Source organism: Furipterus horrens, unplaced genomic scaffold (assembly GCF_987537825.1).
Source record: "Furipterus horrens unplaced genomic scaffold, mFurHor1.1.pri manual_scaffold_9, whole genome shotgun sequence".
NCBI classification, from domain to species: Eukaryota; Metazoa; Chordata; class Mammalia; order Chiroptera; family Furipteridae; genus Furipterus; species Furipterus horrens.
In genome coordinates this window covers 85,504,275-85,526,878 of record NW_028327179.1, presented here as the reverse complement: position 1 = coordinate 85,526,878, position 22,604 = coordinate 85,504,275, and the positions used below count along the sequence as shown (strand labels likewise).

Sequence of the window (22,604 nt, the reverse complement as noted above, 5' to 3'; positions counted from 1 at the left end):
CTGAGGCTGTGAGCAAGCCATTTTGATTCACTGAGCTTTTTACAAAAACAAAGAAACAAAACAAAAAACTAGCTCCTCTGATCCCTCTGAATTAAACAAGAGGCAGAATGGAGTACGTAGGGACCAACCCTAGGGCCAGAGTTGGAATGAGATCCAAGCATTACTTACTGTATGGCCTCGGACAAATCATTGAAGTTTTCTGTCTCAGCACCTTGGGGTGTTAACAGTGCCTCAAAGGTCTGCTGTGAGATTCGAGTTAATGATATGAAGTACTTGGGAGAGAGCCTAGCAAGCATTCAATAAGAGCCATTATTGTTATTTTAATAATACACATGTAAAGTACCTGGACTATGGTCAGATCAATAAAGTTAGTTCCCTTTCCCCTGCAATCTGATTCTGGGCAAAATGCTTATACCCCCATCACATGAGCTACTCCCCGAACAAGTCTGGCCAATACTCCACAATACCTTGCCTATGTGGGGGTAGCACATAGATCTCCTTTCCACATGATCCTGAGTCCTTGCCACCCAGTTCCCTGTCTTCTACTGACATCTTCTTGGAGGAAGTAGGGCTAACAAGCTTCCTTCAGGGAAGTCTGAATTCCTTTGACTGCCCAGGGGAGGAAGCTATGCGTCAGAATGCACTTGGTCCTCCTGACATCCCTTAAAGAAGGCAAGAGACACCCAGAGGTGGGGCCCAGGACTGCCACAAGCAGCCATGCTCATCTACACTAGCCAGGGGCTGCTTGCTTCCAACCGTCACTCCAAGGGCAAGCTGTGTGTGCGTTTTCCCCCCTTTTCATTGAGTTTATGGGGGTGACACTGGTTAACAAAATTATACAGGTTTCAGGCGCACAATTCTATAACACTTCACCTGTACCCTGTATTGTGTGTTCACCACCCCCCAGATGAGGTCTCCGTCCGTCACCATTTATCCCCCCATACCCTCCTCCATCTCCCTCCACCCTGGCAACCACCACGCTATTATCCATGTCCATGAGTTTGTTCTTTTTCTTTTTAGCTCAATCCCCTCTCCCCACACTCGTGTGGTCTTAATCATCCAAGATCAGTGCACAGTTAGGCAGCTGTGGCCACAGAGAAATTTTTGTCTCTATAGAACCAACTGGTCAGGAGGGATGACCAGCACGTTAAGCTGACGTCAGCCAGACATCTGTCAGTCGTGACCACATTAGCGCCAAGCTCTTGGCCTTTCAGAATAGCCTGAGGAGGAAGTTCGAGACCAATGAGATCAGGACCAGATAAACAGTCAGGTAGAGCCTGGGGCCTATGGAAAAGAAGCACACCAAGAGTTTATATAAAAAACCTTTTATTTACTGTTTATATTTCTTCTCCCATCCCTATCCCCCATTTGGAACCCAGTCAGCTCCTCAGGCTTCCTGCTGCCAGGTTCTTGAAACTGGGGCCTTGGGGACATGGAGGGGGCCTATAAGAGGCTGGAAATCTCTTCACCCACCAGCTGTGGAAGTTGAAGGAAGCTTTCCTTGCCTGCCTGAAGCTCCAGCAGCTTCCCAGGGTAGCCCTTTAAGTCAGAGGATCCATCCCCCACTGGATGGATACAGGAAGAGATAATGCGTGCCAGAGACCCAGAGGCTCCCCACCACTCACTGCCTCTACCCCATGCCAGGCTCTATAGCTGAGCCAATCTCCTCCTTGGAGATGGAGCCCAGCAACACAGGTAGGGGGTGGGGATGGGATGGAGAAGCCTGCAGTTCTGGGTGCTAACCTACAAACAGGAAAGAGGAAAAGGTTGGCCTGGTTGAACTGAAATGGGAGAGGGAAGGAAGGAAGGAGGGTGCAGGAGAACATGGCTGGGTTACTGGCCTAGGCTGTGGCCAGCTGGACATCTGTGAAGAGGTTATAGCCCCTATGGGAGCAGGCACTCCCGGTCCCACAACCACCTGGAAGAGGGAGAAGGGAGCCCTGTTTCCACTTAGTCAAAGGCCTAATAACACAATAAACATTTTTGGTCTGAGGGTGCCAGGAAAGGGCACCCATTAGTGCAGAAAAGGGCAGCCAGCCCTCGTCTACCAGACATGGGTTTGGATGCCTCCCTGGCTGCCGCAGCCCCCTCTGGGTACTGTCACTCCTACCTCTGCCATCACTGCCCCACCAGAAACTCTGCGCACACACCCCATGGCCTTACTGCAGACTGGCGCTGCCAGCCAGACTCCAGCTGGTGGGGCAGAAACTGGGACCCTGGAGCTCAGGGCTGCTCTCTGGGTGAGGCCCACCCATGGATTTGCTGGGGCTCTTTCCCATAGTTCTGCCAGGAGCCAGACATATAGAACCCTCCTGGAAGAGCACTGGGCCCTCAGGTTCTCTGGAAGAAGAGATCCTGGGGAGGGACTCTGAGGGAGGAAGACGAGCCTCAGAATGTTCTTTGTTGCTATCTCCTGTCCCAGATCCTGCTGTCCTGGCTCAGAAGTCTGAGTCTGCATCCATGAGCTCTGCCTCCATCAAGTTGGTGCGGGAGTGAATGGGCCCCAGTCCCTGCCGGCGACCCTGAGCCCAGGCCATGGGGGCTGGGGCGCTGGGCAGAAATGGATCCTGCAGGGGACTGGGCTCTGGGCAGAAGGGGTTGGAGACCAGGGTCCAGGCTCTCTGTCGGCAGGCCTCCCCAGCTCCCCAGGCGCCTGCGGCCACTAGGCACTTCTGCCGGGGCAGCTGCGGCAGCCTAGGAACGGCACTGGAAGCCGAGGCAGGGGTGGGGTGGTGAAGCTCAGGGGGCGGCACCAGCGGGCACACCTCCTTCTTCCTCTTCCTCCGCTTCTTCTTACGGCCCAGGCGCTTTTCCAGCTCTGGGGAGATCTCTGCCTCAACCAGCCACAGGTTGGCTTTTTCCTCAGGGGGCACTGATGATGGGAGAGAGGGCATGGGCCTCGGACCCTGACTGTGTCCATATCACCTTTCTCTTCTCAGACCTCCTCCCACCCCCATACACTTTGAGCTCTGGGACCCACACCTCTAGACCTCTGGGGCCTCAGCCCCATACTTCAGATTTTCCACATCCTTTCCTCCCTCCTTGCCTTCTGGCAGCTCCTGGTACTACAGTTCCAGTAACCCCAGCCTCTATGTCCCCCCCACCTTCCTACCAAAACCTGAACCCCATACCTGGCGTTGCCACAGGGGTGACAGATACATCCTGGGGCAGAATGGCTCCTCTTCGAGCCACCATCTTGGTGACATGCTGGGCCCAGGCAGAGGACACATCAGCTGAGGGCTCATTGAGGTCAAAGGCCAAACCTGCTGTGGGATGGAAGGAAAGGATAGGGAATCATGACAGCCCAGTCCCTTGCAGTCAACCATTCCTCTCTATTGAGCACCATTCATTCACCCTCCCCCAGCCAATGGCTTCCACGCCACCTTGCACAGAAAACCCACCCCGGTAATCACAGGGATCTCTTCCCATTCCCAAATTACAGAGCAGCTGACTTCTGGGGTGAGAACAAGAATGAGGCATCATGAGAGGCCAGAAATCCAGTTCCTGAAAGCCTGACTTACTCCAGTGCGGGGAGACCAGTTGGAGAAGACAGGAGAAGGGGAAGGGAGATGAGTCCCCTGGGAACCAAACCAAACTACAGAATCCAGGGCAGAAGGAGAGAGAGGAGAGTCACTTGGGATGGGTCGGGGGCTGGAAAAGAATGACCAGGAGAAGAGGGAGCACTGCATTCCTCACAGCCTTCGGAACAGTCCCCACGTCCACGCCAGCCTGGGAGGGAATGGGGCTCGATGCTGCAGGAGTTCAGTGGCTCCAGGAAAGGACAGGGGCCGAAGCTTACCCACAGGCCCATCGTGGGAGACGGTGTGCATGCTGAAGGAGAGCTCCTGGCCTGGGTTCTGCAGCAGCTCGCGCCGCTTGGAGAAGGCTTTGGCGATCATCTTGCTCTTCTTGATGCGTTTGGGCTCATCATCACTCTGTCCCGTCAACCTGGGAGCAGCAGGAGTGAGGGAGGGAGAGTGGAGGAGCAGCCACTTGCCATCAAATCTTGTGAAAGACCATCGAATCCAACCCCCTCTAGGGCAGGAGCCTCCTGAAGGCCTTGAGTCCCTCCAGTAGAATGTAGGGCTCCAGTGTGCCCAGTTCTCAAATCACCCTTCTTAAAAGATGCTGGCACCCAGCCAGGGCTCTCTAGGACTTGAGGTGTCACCAGGGGGCAGTGGTGAGCCACAGAGAAGTCAGCTTGGGGCAACTCGGCACAGACTTAGAAATCACGCCAGCCCCAGGCTGTGCTGGAAGCCATGGGACCAGACAAAACCTAATGATTGGGACAGGGAGGTTGACAGACTAAGGCCTCAGAATCAGAACGAGCTGGCTGCTGACCCCACCTGCACCAGGTGCGTCTCCAGATGAGCAGTGTGGCCTTGGTCCAGACCCAGGTGCTCATGGCAATGCCGGTTCCAAACATGGCAAACAGATTGATCTTCTCCACCAAGAGGCTAGGGCGATTCTTGATCTCACAGTCAGGGATGGGCTTCTTGGTGGGCAGCCCGATGGTTACATTGGCCTGGCACCTATGGTGAGGGATGGTAGACAGCTGAGGCTTTCTGGGTGTCCTGGGTGGGTACCCATTCAGCACTGATTTGCAACCCTGGGTGCTCATTAGAGTCACCTGGGAGCTTTTACTAACTACTGATGTCTGGGCTACACCCCAGACAATGAAATCAGATCTCTAGGGGAGAGACCCAGGCATCAGTGCGGTTTACAAGCTTCCCGGACTGCAAGCTAGAACCTTGAAGGAGTCTAAAGCAGTCGACGTGGACTTGTATTCATTTTAATAAGCATTTTAACTGCTGTTCCTGGAATCAGTAGGTGCTGCACTTCTTTCAACAGCTGAGATGCCTTACTCTCTGATTCATCCTCGTTGTGACACAAAAAAGCACAGGCAAATTAGCAGGCTGTTAACTTATCACAGAGCAGTAACTACTTCTGTGCAGGGCTCTCATGTAGCTCTGTCAGAGTACGTGAGAATTGGAGAGAGCAACTTCTGTGGCCAACAGAGTCGGCCAGAGAAGCCAAAACATGAGACGCCTTCTTAATATTTACAAATGCACCAGCCAGACAGCCACAGGAGTGCAGTTGAGCAGGGACTTGCGGACTGTTTGCCATGTTGGCAAATTACAGAGCAATTGGCACCTGGGCACCCAGAGCAAGCTAGGCAGATCCCTGCTGAACAGTGCAGGAAGGCTGACCCTGCAGTCCCAGCTCTGGCTCCCCTGAGTACCCAAGACCTGGTCCTGCACTTACAGCACGTAGTCCCGGAAGCTGCGCTCCCACTCAGCCTGGTTGAAGAAGTCGTAGAAGTGGCAGCTGAAGGTGATGAGGACAAAGCCAAAGGCCAGGAAGCCAAAAATGCCTGTGGAGGGCCAGGGGCGGGCAGAGTGTTACCGAGCCCAGGTGTGGGAGCAGCTGTGAGGAGGAGGGCCTGAAAATAGCTATGTCTGAGGTGAATTCAAGCTACACAAGTTCAAGAACTGCAGCTTCCAGCCCTAACTGATCTTGCTCAGTGGGTTGAGTACCGGCCTACAAACCAAAGGGTCGCTGGTTCGATTCCCAGTCAGGACACATGCCTGGGTTGTGGCCAGGTCCCTGGTTGGGGGCGTGTGAGAGGCAACCACACATTCATGTTTCTCTCCCTCCCTCTCCCTCTTTCTAAATATAAATATATAAAATCTTAAAAAAAAAAAAGAAAAAAACTGCAGTCTCCAAAATAAGTCATGAGGGCACTTGAGGCAACTGTGGGAGGCCCCGCTGGGTGGGGTGGGAGGGAAGTGAGCACAAGGAAGCAGTCTTGGCATGAACTCGAATTCTTCCACCTGAGAAGGTCCCCTTCTTTTGAGCTGCTACCACTACCACACACACACACACACACACACACACACACACACACACACACCACCTTTGTCTCTTGTTCCATGGCTGCTAACTTGTGCCACTGACTTAAGATGTCCTCCAAGACCTTATCCTGCAGGTCCCACAGCTCCAGAAGGGTGCAGTGCAGGGCTGGCCAGTACCCACTCACCCAGGCGCAGCATGGTCTCGTTGATCTTACTGGCGGCCTTCTCGCTCAGCAGCCCAGGGTGGTTGCTCTTGATGGAGAAAAGAGTCATGACTCCTGGACAGAAGGGACACCTCAGACATTAGTGGGGTGAGGCCACTCTCCTGGGAGAGAGGGGTGTGTGGCAGGGGAGGCTCCCATGGCCTTGGAGCCCAGGTCTGATTACTCCTGTGCCAGTGTCAAGCTTGGGGAACTGGAGACACCGGAGAAAAGGAGCACAGTTGGTGGCAGATGTGTCACGGATGGGAGAGACTGGGGCAAAGCACAGATGGACAGTGGAGAAGACAGAGACAGTACATACTAAGTAAGGCAGCCAGGTCAACGCTGTTCTGCTGGAAAAGGCAATAAAAAGAGATTCAAGGACAGTGCTGTCCAATAGAAATATAATATGAGCCACATGCATAATTTCAAACTTTCTAGAAGCCACATGAAACGAGTAAAAAGACATGAAATTAATTTCAATATATTTTATAAACAGTATGCCATTGTTTATTATATTATGATTTCAATGTGCAATTCATATTACAACTTATTAATGATGGTGCTCTGTCTTTGAAATGCAGTGTGTATTTTACATTTACGACACATCTCGATCTGGACTAGTTTCAACACATGTGGTGAGTGGCTGCCAAACGGGACAGCACAGATTCAGAGCGTAAAGCAGAGGCGCAGACACTGTCAAAGAGGGAAAGAAGTGGGCTGAGCAGAAGGCCGACCTTCTGTGGAGGGAGAAAACTGAAATTTACCTAAAAATTTTTTTTTAAAAAAAGCAACAAAAATGAGCTAAGAAGATATGAAGGCTTATTGTGGAAGTGACAGATTGGGACAAGGAAATTAGGAAACAGAGAATCTGTGCATGTTGTGAAAACTGTGTGTGAATGTGTGTTGTGGGCAGGAGGGAGATGAGAAATCAAGCTCCAAAACATTGAGGGGATATACAAATTTAGAGGGAGCATGTTACACTGAAGTCCCCAAATTGGTCCATGTGGACAGAGTAGGTAGGTAACCCACCACACAAGTGCACCTGGCCAAGGGCTGAGGGGAGGCTGGAACCAGCCCAGGTTCCACTCAACCAGCCATGAGTGTGGGTCAAGGCTCTGAAGAAAGGGGTGCATTCTTCTGGCTAACACAAAGGTGTTGTCCCACATCCAGTGCCCAAGGTACTGTGTCTGCCTAGAGGGGGCACCTTCTAGGCCGATAAGACCCAGTGTGACCTGGCTGAGGTGCCGCTGTGAAGGCAGCAGAGCTGGCAGCGTCCAGCTCCTCCTTTGACAAAGCTGGTGCTCAGAGTATGTTGTGGCCCTAGGCCTGGCCTGGTCCTCACTCACCTCGGATGAGGAAGTAACCTCCCACAATGAGCACCAGGCCAATGGGCGCCAGCACGAAGCCAGCGCGATATCGGTAGTTCTTATAGCCGACAAAACAGATGCCGCTCACGGAGTCCCCATCCACCTGCAGCCAGAAGGGATGGGAGGGGCAGATTCGGTCACTGGCCCCCTTACTCAATTCCATCCCACTCAGGACCCCTGCCCCTACCCGTTACTGTACCTGGGCCACAGCAAGGATTGCCACAGTGAGGACAAAAGGGAGTGACCATGTGAGCAGGTGGAAGTAGGAGGTCTTGCCAGAGAGAGGCTGGTAGGTGGTGCCCAAGGCTTTGAAGGAGGTGTGCCAGGCATAGGTGAGGACAACAAACCAGACGACGCCAGCCATCAGGGCGTAGTACACGATGACAAAGATGATGACACAGGACAGGGTCTCGTTGGAGCTACACAGACAGGTGGGGAGTCACTTGGGGAGGTCATTCTGTATTTTCTCTACCAGCTCTCTCCACCCTGACTCCAGACCATCGGCTCTAAGGTCTGGAGGTTCCCTAGGAGTCAGGGCTTGAAAACAGAACCCAGTCAGATTTGAAGAGGATGCAAACAATCAAGGTCCCAATACTGAAACCAAGGTCCTAATGCCACAGACCCTGGGTAGGACAAGGCTGAACTCAATCCCACCCTGAAATCTCAGGTTCAAGTCCAAACATACATTTCAGCCTTCCTCCCCTCACCTCTGGGTCCCCAAGACACCTACGTGGGCTCCCCAAGCCTCATGGTACCATCTGCCCGGCAGACAATCTCCCGGCGGGCACCGTCCATGAACTGGGCCAGCCAGCCAATGCTGCCCACAAAGAAACACGCATTGACGTAGAAGAGAATAACAGCAGGGTAGCGGTTGGAATTCCTCCAGTCAGCCACAAAAGTGGCCTAGAAGAGAGAAGTGGGGTCCGTGAGGTTGGCGTTGTTTTGCTTCTGCAGACACCCTTATGACCCTTCCTCGGGGACCGCCCCACCCCCACCCTCGGCCCGCCTCCCTCCCTGCCCCAGAGCCCGGCCTCCTTCATGGATAATCCAGCTCCCTTCCCTCTTTACAGGCTGTGCCCTGGGCTTCCCCCTGACCCCTCCCCACGGGGGCCTGCCCTCGGCTGGGCTGACCAGGGTGAAGAGGGTGCAGAGGCCCGTGACGGCACCGAAGGCCGCGATGTAGCTGTGCATGTCCTGGTGCTCGGCCTCCGTGAAGAGAGGGTTCTGGCACTGGATCCCGCAGCCCTCCACATCCTCATACCAGCTCTTGGGGTTGTCGGTTCGAACCAAGGGAGCCTCACACTGGCCGGAACTGTTGAACTTGATATTCTGCACTTCATTCTGGCACAAGGGAAGGGAAGAAAAACATTCAAAAGGAGCAGGAGGCTCAGGGTGACCTTTGGTTTAATAGGAGGCTCAGGGGTAGCACGGTAGAGAGACTGAGGGCACAGATGCTGGAGACAACCTGTGGCAAATTATGTGACTTCTCTGTTATCTCAGTTTCCCCATCTATTATGTAGCGGGGAGAAAAATGGATTTATTCAGAACATGGCGTTGTAGGAGAGCTCTGTGGATACCCTGGACCACCAGAAAGATGAACACGTTGATCCTAGAGCAAATGAAGCCTGAAACATGGCTGGAGGCAAAAATGACCAAACTGAAGCTGCCCTATTTGGGGGCACATCATGAGAAGGCAGGGTTCTTTGGAAAAGACAATAATGCTGGGGAAAAAATAGAATTCAGGAGGAAAAAAGGAAGACCAAATACAAGATGGACTGACTGCATATAAGAAGCCATAAGCATGAGTCTGCAGGAGTGGGGCAGGACTGTTGAGGACAGGACAGTGTGGACATTACTCATAGTATCTTCAGGAGTCAGCTGCTCAACAGCACGTAACACCTATGTCATGGTGGGGCTGAAGGGGTAAATGAATAAATAGATGTAAAAAGCTATAATAGTATATGGCAGAGAGTAAATAATAACAGATAGTGTTATTACCATAATTAATACCATTATTATTATTATCACTTATGAGTTCTCCTTCATTACCCAGAACTAGAACACATCATGTCTTGGTGTCTCCCACTGTTTTACATGTGCCTGGACTCTCTAAATACATGATAAATGTCCACAGAATAGGTTCCCGCCATCTGTGACTCCCGTAATTCCCTTACACCTGATAGAGTTGGTGCTCAAAATGTATTTGTTGAACACTGTTATCTTTTATTAAAAAATAAAAGCTTCAGTTCAGATTTGTGGCCTGCTGAGCCCATGGCTGCTGCTTTGGGGTCTCCCAGAAGAGGAGGCTCTGGGCTCTCCCGTCTCCCCTCCTGCCAGGCCCTGCCCTATGCCTGGTCCTGACCAGCCCCAGGAGCACGGACCTTGCCCCACAGAGCACTCACCGGGCAGCCCTCAGGGAAGTGGTCGGGGGTGCAGCGCAGGAAGTCAGGCCAGCCCCGCTCCCTCTCCACGATGGCACAGGGGCCTCGGGTGGCTTGGCAGAGGGTGCGGCTGGGCAGCTCCACGCGGTCGTTTTCACACTTGGGCATGTACACAGCACACAGCAGGGGCTGGATCACTGCCCAGCAACGGGGGGCGTTCCGGAGGCCTGTGGGTGATGACAGTGTGGACACATTGCAGTGAAGACCGCTCCTCATTCGGACCCACAGACACAGCTGCACCCCCTATTCCCCAGGCCTGAGGCATCTCTCTTTGTCTCACTGTAGACCATTACTGCTTGGAGCTGCTGGGCAAGGTATTTCTCAATGGGGCACTTGGGCGGGACGATTCTCTGCTGCAGGACTGTCCCATGTATTGCAGAACATTTAGCATCGTAGGACCCTGTCCACTAAATGCCAACAGAGCCCCTAAGTCACTGAGACAACCAAAAAATGTTCCCTCCCAAGCCCCATTCCAGGGGTGGTGATTAGAAGAAAACCTGAAGAGGAACTTTCTGGGATGCTACTCATGTTCTATTTCTTGCTCTGGTGCTGGATACCTGGGTATATTTACCTTGTGAATATCAAGCTTCTGATCTGTGTGTTTTTCTATATGTATATTATAATTCAATTAAAGTTTTATAAAACAGCCCCCGATTCCCAATGCCCTGCTAGGGAGGAGAAGCACCTCTGGCTGAGAACTCCAGGTTGATTTACCTTTTACCTTTTCAGGGGCATTTTTTAAATGCTACAGGCCTCTCCCAGGGGGAAGGAGAGTGGTAGGACCCACCCCTCACAGGGCCCATGATCCAGAACCAGGAGACGGTTGCCCTTGCCAAGATTCCAGGACCCCGGGTCCTCTTACCAAGCTCAGACGAAACACAGAACAGGTGGGAGCTAAGAAGAGGTAGTCAGGGGGGCCAGGTACTCTGAGGCCAGAGGAGGAAACCGGAGATCAGGTGGAGAGAAACAGAGGAGGCTGTGTCCAGCGCAGAGGGAGGAAAGGAGGTGTCAGCAAGACAGAAACAGCTGACCCAGAGGCTGGGCTCACTCAACATTCTGCCCCCTTCGCCCCTCCTGAATCATCCTTGCTTCAGGAACACCTATTTCCCAAACAAGAAGTTGAATTAGGAGAAGCTTCTGAGCACTTGATTGAGAGCCAAAATGGGTGATGGCCACACTGCTGGGCAGGGGATCATGGGGTCGGTAGGTAACTGCTCTTTTTTTGGGGGGGGCATCTAGTAAGAGGGGTAAGGAGCATGGACACTGCCGCTAGCCTGCCTGGGCCCAAATGTTGGCTCTACCATTTCCTGGCTGTGTGATCTTAAGCAAGTTACTTCATCTCTGCCTCTACCCTCAGTTTCCTCACCTGTGAAATGGGAACAATACATTTACTGTTGTCCAGAGTGAGATAACAAGTTAACTGCTTAGTACAGTACCTGTCATAGAGTAAGCACTCGGGAACTGTTTAGCTGGCATTATTCCCTGTGAGAGGCCTCTGCCCACTCACTGCTCTCACTGTGACACAGCTGACTCCGGGGCGCTGAGCAAGTTCCTGTCACCTAAGAAGCAACGATCTCAGGCAACAGTACCCAGACCTGACTCAAATCAGCATCATTTGGGGGAACCCTTGTCACTCTGGGTAGAGAACCCACTCTCAGAAATTCTGACTGAGCGGGTGTGGGTGGAGAAAACAACGGTGGGTGCCAGGGGTTGGGTGAGAGGAGGGTTTGCCTACAAAAGGGGCACATGAGACACTACTTGGGGATAATGGGGTTGTTCTCTGTCTTGAATGCAGTGGCTGGTTATGCAACTCTATGTGTTTGTCTAAACTCATAGAACTGTACAATAAAGGAAAAGAAAATTTTACTGAATGTTTATTAAAAATCGTAGGAGAAAACTCACTAGAATAAAATGTATTCTAGAGGAACAGCAGGCAGTTGATTAACCAAAATATTGTTATTTTTTTCAGGATTTGTGATATTTGTGGTTTTTGGTTTTTATTTTATTTTTTCATTTTAAATATTGTTTCATTCTTTAAAAGTAAAGCCCCCAATAAAAAGATAGATTATTAAATAAATCTTAAATGACAATGGAGGAGCCATCTAAGGAAAATGTATATTGAGCCCTTACATAATAATGAATTCCAGATGAATCAAAATAATTGCATTATTTAAAAAAAATAAAGTACTAAAAGAAAAGATGAGACATGATCTTTGAAACCTCGGAGTGAAGGTTTTTTGATGTATGGTACAAAACCCAAAAGCTCTTAAATAAAAGATTTAAACAAAATCATAAAAAAAAGCAACATACTGAGAAAATATACTTTATACATATTACGAGTAAAGAGCTAATTTTCTTACATGCATAGAGCTCTTCCCAATCAATAAGAAACTCAGAAGCCTATAGAAAAAAGGGCAAAAGACAAACACAACAGATCAAAGGAAATACAAATGGCCTTGAAACACATAAAGAGATGCTCACTTTCACTCTTCATAAAATAAATGTGAAATAGAACTACACTGAAATAAAAATTTTAAACTTGAGAGTGAGAAAGATCAAAATATTTTTAAATGCTATATTAGCAAGAGTGTGGGGGAAACCGGCACTTTTGTATATTTTTAGTAGGAATAAAAATTAGTAAATACTTGTGGATGCTATTTGGTATTATCTATCAAAATTTTATACTAGCAATTTCACTTCACATGTTCACAAAGATAATTTATAAGATTATTCATTGCTTTATTGTAACAGCAAAAGAGTAGAAACAACCTGAATGTATACCCATCAATAGCAGACCAACTAAAATAATAATCATACATCAATATAATAGGACACTATTCAGGGTAGAACTATTTGCATTGAAATGGAACTACCTCAGTATATCCTGTTACATGGATGTAGTTGAGTGGAGAACAGCCCCGAGAGCATGCTACTGCTGTTTGTGGGGAGAAAACAAACTAAGGACACATCTACATTTGTACATATGCTAGCAATCTCTAGAAGGACACACAATAACCAGTGTTGGTGGTCGCCTCTGGGAAGGGGAAATGGGTAGCTGGGAACACAAGTGGAGGGATTTAACTTCTGTTGCTTTTGAAGTTTGTACTATGTGTATATGCCACCTATTTTTAAAACTAATTAAGTTTTAAAAAATATGCAAATTACTGAGATGAGGAAAGCTTCCCAGAGAAGAGAAGGCAATGAGATTGGTAATAGGAAGAAAGGTGACATCAACTTTATCTGTGCTGTTTTATTTCTTATTTTAATAAAACATGAAACAAAATACAGGGACACATTTTTCTACATTCATAAAATTTTAAAATAACATTTTCCACATTTAAACTTCGAAAAAGATTGTGTGATTCTGATGAGCAGTGAAGTTGAAAACCATTGTAAGGTTGGCTTAAGATTAGAAAAGTTAATCAATATACTACATTCATAATTTTTAAAGAAGAAAAAAATCATATGATCATCTCAATAGATTCAGAAGTAGTTGATAAAATCAGCATCCATCCATAATAAAAAGATAATTGGCAAATTAGGAATAGAAGAAAACTTCCTTAATCTGATGAAATGTAAACTACAAGAAACCTACACTTAACACCATACTTAATAGCAAAAGGTAGAAAAGTTTTCACTTTAGAACACAGAAAAAGTCAAAAATGAAGGATGCTGCTACCATTACCACTTCCATTTAGCAATGTACTGGAGGTCTTAAATAGAGCAGCCAGGCAATAAACATTAAAACATAGATGGCTTGACCTGGCTGGTGTGGCTCAGTAGATTGAGTGCCGGCCTGAGAACCAAAACATCACATATTCAATTGCTGGTCAGGGCACATGCCTGGGTTACAGGCCAGGTCCCCAGTTGGTGGCGTGCTAAAGGCAACCAATCAATGTATGTATCTCTTGCACATCAATGTTTCTCTCCCTTTCTCCCTCCCTTCCCATCTCTCTACAATAAATAAATAAAATCTTTTAATAAATCACATATGGCTTGAAAAGAGAAACAAACTTATTATTCACAAATGAGATAACTACATGTGTAGAATAAATTTAGCTAGTTTACTGGATTCAAAATCAATTGTATTTTTATATATCAGCAACAAAACAAAACAAAATGTTAAAGGGATCATTTATAATAGCATAAAAATTATCAAATATTTAGGAATAAATCTAACAAATGACATTTAAGAGTTTCTTGCAGAAAAAAACTAAGAAATATTGAGAAAATGAAAGATCTAAATAGAAATACATAATGAAATGATTGGAATACTCAATATTGTAAAGATGTCTTTTTTCCAAATTAATCTATATACTCAATGTAATGGCAATCAAAACCACCAACAATTATTTTTATATTAAAGCAAAGAGAATCAAGAATAGCCCAAACCCTCTATTAGATACTGCCATACTATAAAATAGAGGTCCTTAGCCTCGAGTTTACATAGGATTCTTGGAGAAAATTTACAAATCCATGAACATGGATGAGAAAAAATTACATCTAACTGAAATTTATTATTTCCTTCAATTATAGATGTAAACAATCTACCACAGTAATGTTAGCAATACCTGTGGCTTTGTCACAAATGGAAATCAGATAATTTTGTTGCAGATATCTCAAGATATTGCCACTGCTCATCACCACCTTGATATTATAGTGTTTATTAAACCCACATCAGATCTTATAGTGTATTACTAAATAAGCACAAAAATAGTAGATCACAAACTTTTAAACTATTTGATAACTATAGTTCAACATAATGAATTTCCTTTGTAATCCAAAATGCTTCTTTTCAGTTCTATATGTTTTACTTTATGAATTTAAAGACAAATAGACCTATTGAATAAAGATCCCAGAAACAAGTATATATTTGGACACTAGATTTATGGCAGAATAGTAGAGAAAGGATATTCTCTTTTAACAAATGATGTTGACAATATATATGAAATTGGAGTTCTAAAAATATAAACTCCAGGTGATTTATGTGCCTAAAATGAAAAGAAAATCTATAAAGTTTTGAGAAAATAGCTTAATAGAATATGTTCATGGCTTTGTGGTATAAAAGGGCATTTTAAAATAAGTCACAATAAACATTACTCATAAAAAGTTTGATAAATGACTACCTTAAAGTTCAGAACTTCTGTTCAACAAAAGACACAGAGAATGAAAAGGCAAGCCACAGAATAGGAAATCTTTTCAATACATATAACCAATAAAGGACTAATATCCATGAAGAGCTCCTACAAATCTTATAAAAATGACAGCTAGTGCTATAGAAAAATGGGCCAAAGATTTGTGCAGACACTTCACAAAAGGAGAACTCCAATGGCCAGTAAACATTTCAAATAGTGCTGAACCTCATTAACAATCAGAGAAATGCACATTAAAAATCACACATACCGCAACATACTCACTAGTCTGGCAAAATTTTAAAGGTGGACAATACAAGGGTCAGGGATCATGTGGCACAATGGTGACTATTCTATAGGGCTAGGGGTAATGGAAGTTGGTATAACCACTTTGAAAAACTTTCTGGTATGATCTAGTAAAGCTGAAGGTATGCATGCCCTCTTACCTGTAGGTACATACCCAGGTGCACGAGGATATACATAAAAGAACATTCACAGCAATAGTATTTTCTGTGGCCCCAAACTGGGGACGACTTAAATGTTTAACCACAACAAAATGTGTAAATAAATTGGGATATATTCTACAATGGAATACTATTCAGCAATGAAAAAAATGAGCTGTGATAACACGAATCTTACAAAACTAATGTAGAATAAAAGAAACAAGACACTAAAGAATACACACAGCATGATTCCACTGTATAAAGGTCAAAATATGCAAAATTGAAATATACTGTTTAGGGACTCCAAAACTAGATGGCAAAATATAGAGGAAAAAGGAAATAATTGTTAAAAAATTGGTTACTTTTAAAAAAGGGGGTGGTGTGATTGGAAAGACAAAGGGGAGCTTCTGGGGGTCCCACCATGACCTAGTTCTTGATCCAGGTGGCTCTTGATAATTATTTGTTATTCAGTACCTCTGTGTTTTGTGCATTTTCTATACACATGCTACATTTCACAATTAAAGTTAAGAATCTGAAGCAAAAATGAAAATGTGGGCCCGTGGGTGTTATTCCATCTTTTTATTTTTTCAACTTCCATTATCATTTATTTTCCCTAGAAACTATTTATAGATACAATTAACTGTAGCAAAACAGTGCTCAATATTATTTAAGCTTCGTTTGAGGTTCCTTAAATTACCTCAGCATGTGTAAATGTGTGTTATTCCATATTTTTATACTTTATATACATATATATGGGCCCTGGCTGGTTTAGCTCAGTGGATTGAGCGTCGGCCTGCGAGCTAAGTGTCGCTGGTTCGATCTTCCAGTCAGGGTACATCAGAGAAGGAAAACTCTGACTCCAAAAAACCTCCGCTGCCTTGCGGCATACCTCTTCAGGGGAAAGGCTAAGGGAGTAAACCCCGACAGAAAATCCGGAGCCGGAGTCCCTAAGGCGGTTTGACGTTGTAGTCAACACCGGCAACTCCTGCGGCGCACCTGAAGCCAAGCTGTATCGACTCCGTCTTTCCCTTGGACCCTTCAGCTGCGAAGAGAGGGGGGGTCTGCTGCATGGGCAACAGCAGACCCTCCATATTACCCTGCCCAGGCTCTGTAGCTTCAGCGTCATCGCACTTGATTCAACACGGGAGGAGACAGATACCATGTCACTCCCGAGTCGGACTGCACAACCATTTTCGGCGGTGCAGATAGACTCTTAAGAAGCTACACCATCGTCTCTCGAGACGGACGGCTGCCGACGACGATATATATATAAACTGATTTTGATCATCAGCCAGCCATGTTTGGAACAGTTCTAAGGAAAATTCGTTCTGATCTGATCCTGCAAATAACTCACCATCACCAACAACATCCCTCCTCTCATCTCAACTAGATGTCTGAGAGGCAAATGAGAAATTCCTCCAGCTTCCCTGGCTCTCTCCTACTGGATACTGTGGCTGGGTGACAGAGTACAGCAGTGGTTAAAGAGGCTACGTGCTGGCTCTCAGGGACCTCCCTCCCTCGCCAGCCTCTGGCCTCTCTGCTTTGTGCCCCATTTACCTCAGCAGATTTGGCTGAAGGTGCACCATGACCTGGATATTATGTTTGTCTGATCAACCTGGAATACCTCAGAAGAGGCATTTTCAAGCTAAAATGGGGAAGATGCTGAATGCCTGAAGAAGCCCACATACGGAGAGTTGAAAGATAGAGGAGAGATCCGAGTTCTATGCAAACCAAGAAATTAGCCCAACGTGAGCTATGAACTTCCTCACTCAATGGTATGCTTCCTAAGGCTCAGAAGTCTGGGCGGAAGAAGCATATAGTGGCCACCTCTCTTCGCAACTCTTAGTCCAGAGCTGCTGGGACTCTCCACATAGACATCCAATAAGCGCCTCTAACTCACTTGGCCAAAGCTGAACCCATGCTTTCTTCTAAACCTCCTCCTCCTCTAGTATCCTCTGGCTTAATGAAAGGAAAGGTACTACCTTCCATTCAAGCCCTCCATCCGACTCATCAGCAAGTCCCATTGGTTCTAGCTCTGAAACTCTGGGATCTGTCTACTTCCTACAGCCTGTTACCCCAGTCCTGACCCCCATCATCTCTCACCTAGACTCCATCAACCATTCTCTAAACAAGCAACCAGCCTCCAGGTTTTTCCTCCAACCAAGACTTCTTCACATGGTACTCAAGACATCTTTCTAAAATGTAAACATTATCACATTTCTACCTTGCTTAAAAGCTCTTTATTATCCTCTGGATAACATACAAACTTCTTAATATGGAGAATGAGTCCCTTTATTTTCTAGTTCTCTAGGTCTTATCTCTTATAATTCTATCTCTCACATGCTTTGATCCAGTACTACTGAAATTGTTAAACTTCCTTAAAAGTATGAAGTCCTCTCACCCCTTCACCTTATTGCATGCTATTTCCTCTTCCTGTCTATTCCTATCCAACCATTTCTTGGCCCAGGTAATTCCTACTTATTTCTCAGGTCATGGGGTAAACAGTTCTTCTGTGGGAAGGGTCTTCTCTTGCTCCACAAAGTCCTTTGTGTTCCTTCAGCACCTCACTTTGTCACAACACCTCTCACAAACATTGCTAAAGCCTGTTTACTTTTCTGTCTCCCCCTGATGGCAGGGTTCATGTCTGCATTGTTCATCTTTATATGCCCCAGAACCCGATCCAGGATGTAGCAAGCATCCAACAGCTAAATGAATAAATGATTGGGTGGGTGGGTGTACTCAGAACTCAGGTTTTCAGAAAAAAGGTGATGAACAAGTCTCTATTTTCAAAAGTTTACAGAAGAAGACAATCTAGATAATTTTCATCCTTCACCCACAAAAATACCTCCAAGAGCCCAGTGACATGACCATGTCTAATGCCAAATCAAGACCACTAACTCAGGACAGGACCAGTCCCTGGTCACTAGCCACAATTCTCAGCTGATGGCCTGTCTGTGGTTCTCACTTCTGGTTCAGGTTGACTTTAACTACCCACTGACTCAGCTCATAACAACACTGCTTCTGGTCCTACTTCATAGAACATCCCACGGGATCCAAAGCAGAAAGTGAACAATCAGAACACACACAGGAATGGGACTGAGCAGAGGGATGCTGGTCGGCAGCAGAGAAGAGCTCAGAGTGAACTAAGGGTCTGCATTCAGTGCTGCCACCCCTGCAAGAACCTGCCCCTCCCCCCAGGGGGGTGGGAGTAATAGCTAGTGTGGTTCCAACCTGCACAGCCAGCAGGTGGTTCTAACTCCCAAACTTTCCTGACAAAACCACTTCTGCCTACTCAGCAGCTGCTCTCAGGAGTAAGGGCTGGAAAGAAGTCCATACATTTCCTCCTTGATTTGACAGGAAGAACAGAAAGGTAGCATCACACCTTAGGAGAATTCAACCATAGGCCCCTGAAAAACACATAAGTAGAGAGAAACAGAATATCCTCTTATAGTGTGGGCAGTTCAGAACTGGATGAGATTCTAGTGCTAAGAGATTTATTTGAATTGTCCATACATCTGGCTCCTAAACTCAAGCCTTATTTCAAGTAGTGCTCAAAGAAATATTGTTTATACCTTTTGTGTTCCTTTTTTATTCTTTCATCCTTCTGCTTTACATTTATGTGACTTTAAAGACTAAAGTGAGTTTCTATGTATGCCCCTTCTTATATACTGTACCTTACTATTTGTGACACATTTATACAAACATATTACCATAAAGAGAGCATACATGCAAAATTACAGACCTTATATTATGGTAATTTATGGATTTTTCAAAGCTACCATTGATTACACATGGTCTTTGCCAACATGCTGACCTGATACCCACAAAGGATGAAGCTCCTCCATGGGTACCATCCTCCAAGTTCCCCACTGGGCATCTGCATCAAGCCAGGAATGATATGGCTTTGCCCAGCATCTGGCAAAAACTTTGAGAACTCTAATGGCCTAGTTGACAATGACAGGCAACCTACATACACTTCCCCATCAGGATCATTAACAGCAGCACCCAGGGCAGAATGGACATCAGAGAGGTGGGATACCGGGGTGGAACTGAGATAGATGTAGGGCACTTGGGGTCTGTCAAAAGGAGGTTGCCAGATCTGTGCCTGGCTTTTGGATTTTATTTTCTTTTTCAATGTCAGTTTTGAATCACACTGGCTAGAAGCAAGTGAGGGGTCACAAGGCCAGTTTCCTTCCTCAGCACCCTTCAAGCCCCCAGCTCAGAAGAGTGACAGGTGGGGACATAATTCACTCCACATTGCTAAGGAAGGATCTGTTTGGGTTCAGTCCGCAGATTTTCAAGCTGGACCATAATCCCGCCCTGAGGGGAGAGCTCTGGGACTTAAGGTCACCATGGAAATATCTACAGGCTCTCAACATCCCAGACACAAGTGTCCTTTAACAGCCCTGACCAGCCTGAGGACACAAACTTCCAAAGAACACGCAAATAATCGTTAGAATAGTTACATTCCTTCATGGTCTCAGACAAAAATCAGAAACTGTGAAATCTCCTGTGAAAGCAAGACAAGATAAGGGTTCTCTGAATTTTCTGTCTCCCAAAACAATATCTCTGGAACTTTCTGGTTACTTTTTCTTTTCTTTCTTTCTTTTTTTTTTTTTTTTTTTTTTTTTAACTTTTTTAGTGATTGATTTTAGAGAGAGGAAGGGAGGTAGAGGGAGAGAGAAAGGGAAAGAGGGGGCGGAAGAGAAACATCAATTTGTTGTTCCACCTACTTCTGCATTCATTGGTTGAGTCCTGTACCTGCCCATGGAACTTTGGGGCTATGCTCTAACCAACTGAGCTACCTGGCCAGAACCTCTGGTTACCTTTGAATTACTCAGTATCAGTGGGTTTTTATTCCTCACACATTTCACTTAATTTTCACCCCTTACTCCTCATGCCTCAATCTTCTATTAACATTTCTTCCCTTTTTCCTCTCCAACTGGATTTCCTGGTCTCTTCTCCAAGGTCTAAACATCTTGAATCACTGAGGACTCAGCTTCCAGAGTGGCGCTTATCTGGAGCATCTCCTCTTTTTTTTTTTTTTTTTTTTAAGTCCTTTCTCGTGGCTCAGAGTCCCTTCCTGACGGGCCCCTAGTTCCTCCGTATCCTTTCTTTGCTCACCCACCCTGCTCAGGCCCTGTGTGACCCGTTTCCTCAACTTCCTCGCCCTCCTTCTTCATCACGGAGGGTCCTATGCTGCATACAGCCTCCGAAAAAGTTTCATTCCCTGTTACTCCAAGTAACCCGGAGGCAGCTCCCGCCCTCTCCAAAGCTCAGGCCCGAGCCTACTCTTTCCCAGTCCCCGCATCCCACCATCGCAGTTCCCCGACTTCAGCTTCCGAGCGCTTACCGGACCAGAGCACGAGCTTGCCGTGCGCTTCCTCCTGGGACTCCGAGTCCCCGGCCAGCAGCGTGGAGGTGGCCTCGTAGGGTAGCGCCGAGCCCAGGCACACGTTGTAGCGGAGCGGCTCGCAGGGTGCAGCCCGACCGCAATGGCTCAGCAGCGGCGGAGGGCCAGTCACCGCCGCGTTCCTCCTGGCGCTCCCGCCCGCGTTCCGCGGCCCAGGCCCGGTCGCGTTCCCGCTCAAAGCCATCCCCCGGCCCGGGCCCCCCAGCAGCAGCAGCAGCCCCAGAAGCAAGAGCTCCGGCCCCCGCGCAAGGCGGGCAGCGGCCATGGTCAAGCCCGCCAACTCAGCAGAAGCCCCGGCGCCCCCCGCCCGCTCCCCGGAGCCCCCTGGGCACACGCGCAACCCTTGGGGCCGCGGAGGCGACTCAGGCGACCTGTGAGCCCCGTGAGTCCTGTGCTGGGTCCCCTCGGATGCTCCGCGCGCCGCGGGCCCTCGGCGCCCAACTTCGAAAACTTTGGAACCTGGGGCCCATGTCGCGCGGCGGAGGCCCAGGCCGGGATGCACAGCTACCTACCCCTTTCCCTAGCAATCCAAGTTGTCTTCAGCCCCGGGAGTTCCCGGGGCCCCCAATCTGCAGCCCCATTCCCTCTTCCTCTATTAAAAACCAACTCCGGGCCCCTCGATGGAGGCCAGGCGCAGGCCGGGGGTCTGGCACTCGGTCCCCGGCGCCGCCCCCGTGCCAGCCCGGGGCCCAGCGTCCACCTTCGCCAGAGCGCGCCGCAGCCCCCCGACTTCTCCCAGCCGACTACCCGGTTCCTTTGTTGCTCTAGCTCGCTAGGCTTTCTGGAATGCACGGGCCTCGTCGAGCCAAGCCCGGCCCCCCTCCTCCACGGCTGGGGGAGGGACTGGCGGAGGGAGGGAAGAGAGGAGGGGATGAGAGAGAGGAGGAGCGCGAGCTTCTGCGACCCTGGCGCGCAGAGGGGTCCCGGGCCGAGGGGCTCTGGTGGCGCGGCCCGCCGCCTCAGAGCAAGAGATAGGTGGAAATCGTGTCCCGGAGCTGCACGGAGACTCAGCGGGCACCTTAATAAGCCCGGGGATTGTTCGATTTGGTCGTCTGCAGGGAGTATACCCTTCTGGTTTACGGTGGGAGAGATTGGGTGTGCTGAAGTAAGCAGAAACCTCTACTCCCTACCCGCTCCCCATCTTGCCAGTCTTCTCTGCTTTTGGTTAGATGTTTCAGCTAGTCCCGGGGCTCCACGGAGAAGAACCAGGGTTTGCGGTTCCCGCTTGTCAAAATCCTTCCAGCTCCGGACCTGTGTGAGAGACGATCTCAGAGTCACTCAGGCAGCTGTCCCGGCTGCTGTTACCTGTGGGCGCAGGTGTCTAGAAACCAAACATGCCAACCTCAAGACTTTATTGCTACAATGTGTGGTCTGAATTGGGATTTTCAACAACTGGCCCTGGTGTGTCTTTGGTTGGGTCCACAGGCAGCCAGTCCATCTTTGATGGCCCTTGTTGTTCATATGATGGTCGAGGAAGTTTCTGCTGCTCTCTTTGTTCATTCTGCTCATTTTGCCTTTCCTCACTCACTTCTTTGCCTGTGCAAGTCACCGCAGTTGATTTCACAGTTTACCCCTAGAGCCAGGCATCCAGCCAGAAGGATAGACTAGCACTGAGCAACTTTTCTGTGCTGCTGATGGGGCAAGCACTAGGGTGGCTTTTTCTGTTTTACCCCCTACCCCGCCCCCTTCAGCCTAGCTGAAATGGACTAGTTCCGTTAGGTTTGGCAAGTTAGTGATTGCACTTTCGCTA

The 22,604-nt window shown here is 47.9% G+C and overlaps 1 protein-coding gene across 1 annotated transcript; it reads right to left on the bottom strand.

Annotated features, from left to right (window-relative positions):
• Positions 1 to 1,309: 1,309 nt before the first annotated feature.
• On the bottom strand, positions 1,310 to 21,683 carry SMO (smoothened, frizzled class receptor). Its single transcript, XM_090287496.1, has 12 exons — positions 20,795 to 21,683; positions 9,828 to 10,033; positions 8,557 to 8,766; positions 8,156 to 8,328; positions 7,625 to 7,844; positions 7,405 to 7,528; positions 6,041 to 6,133; positions 5,266 to 5,374; positions 4,347 to 4,532; positions 3,800 to 3,948; positions 3,132 to 3,266; positions 1,310 to 2,872 (listed from the first exon to the last, which is right to left on the bottom strand). The coding sequence occupies exons 1-12, from the start codon at positions 21,117 to 21,119 to the stop codon at positions 2,439 to 2,441; spliced, it is 2,364 nt and encodes a 787-aa protein (XP_090143622.1). The 5' UTR covers positions 21,120 to 21,683; the 3' UTR covers positions 1,310 to 2,438.
• Between the last annotated feature and the right edge of the window lie 921 nt (positions 21,684 to 22,604).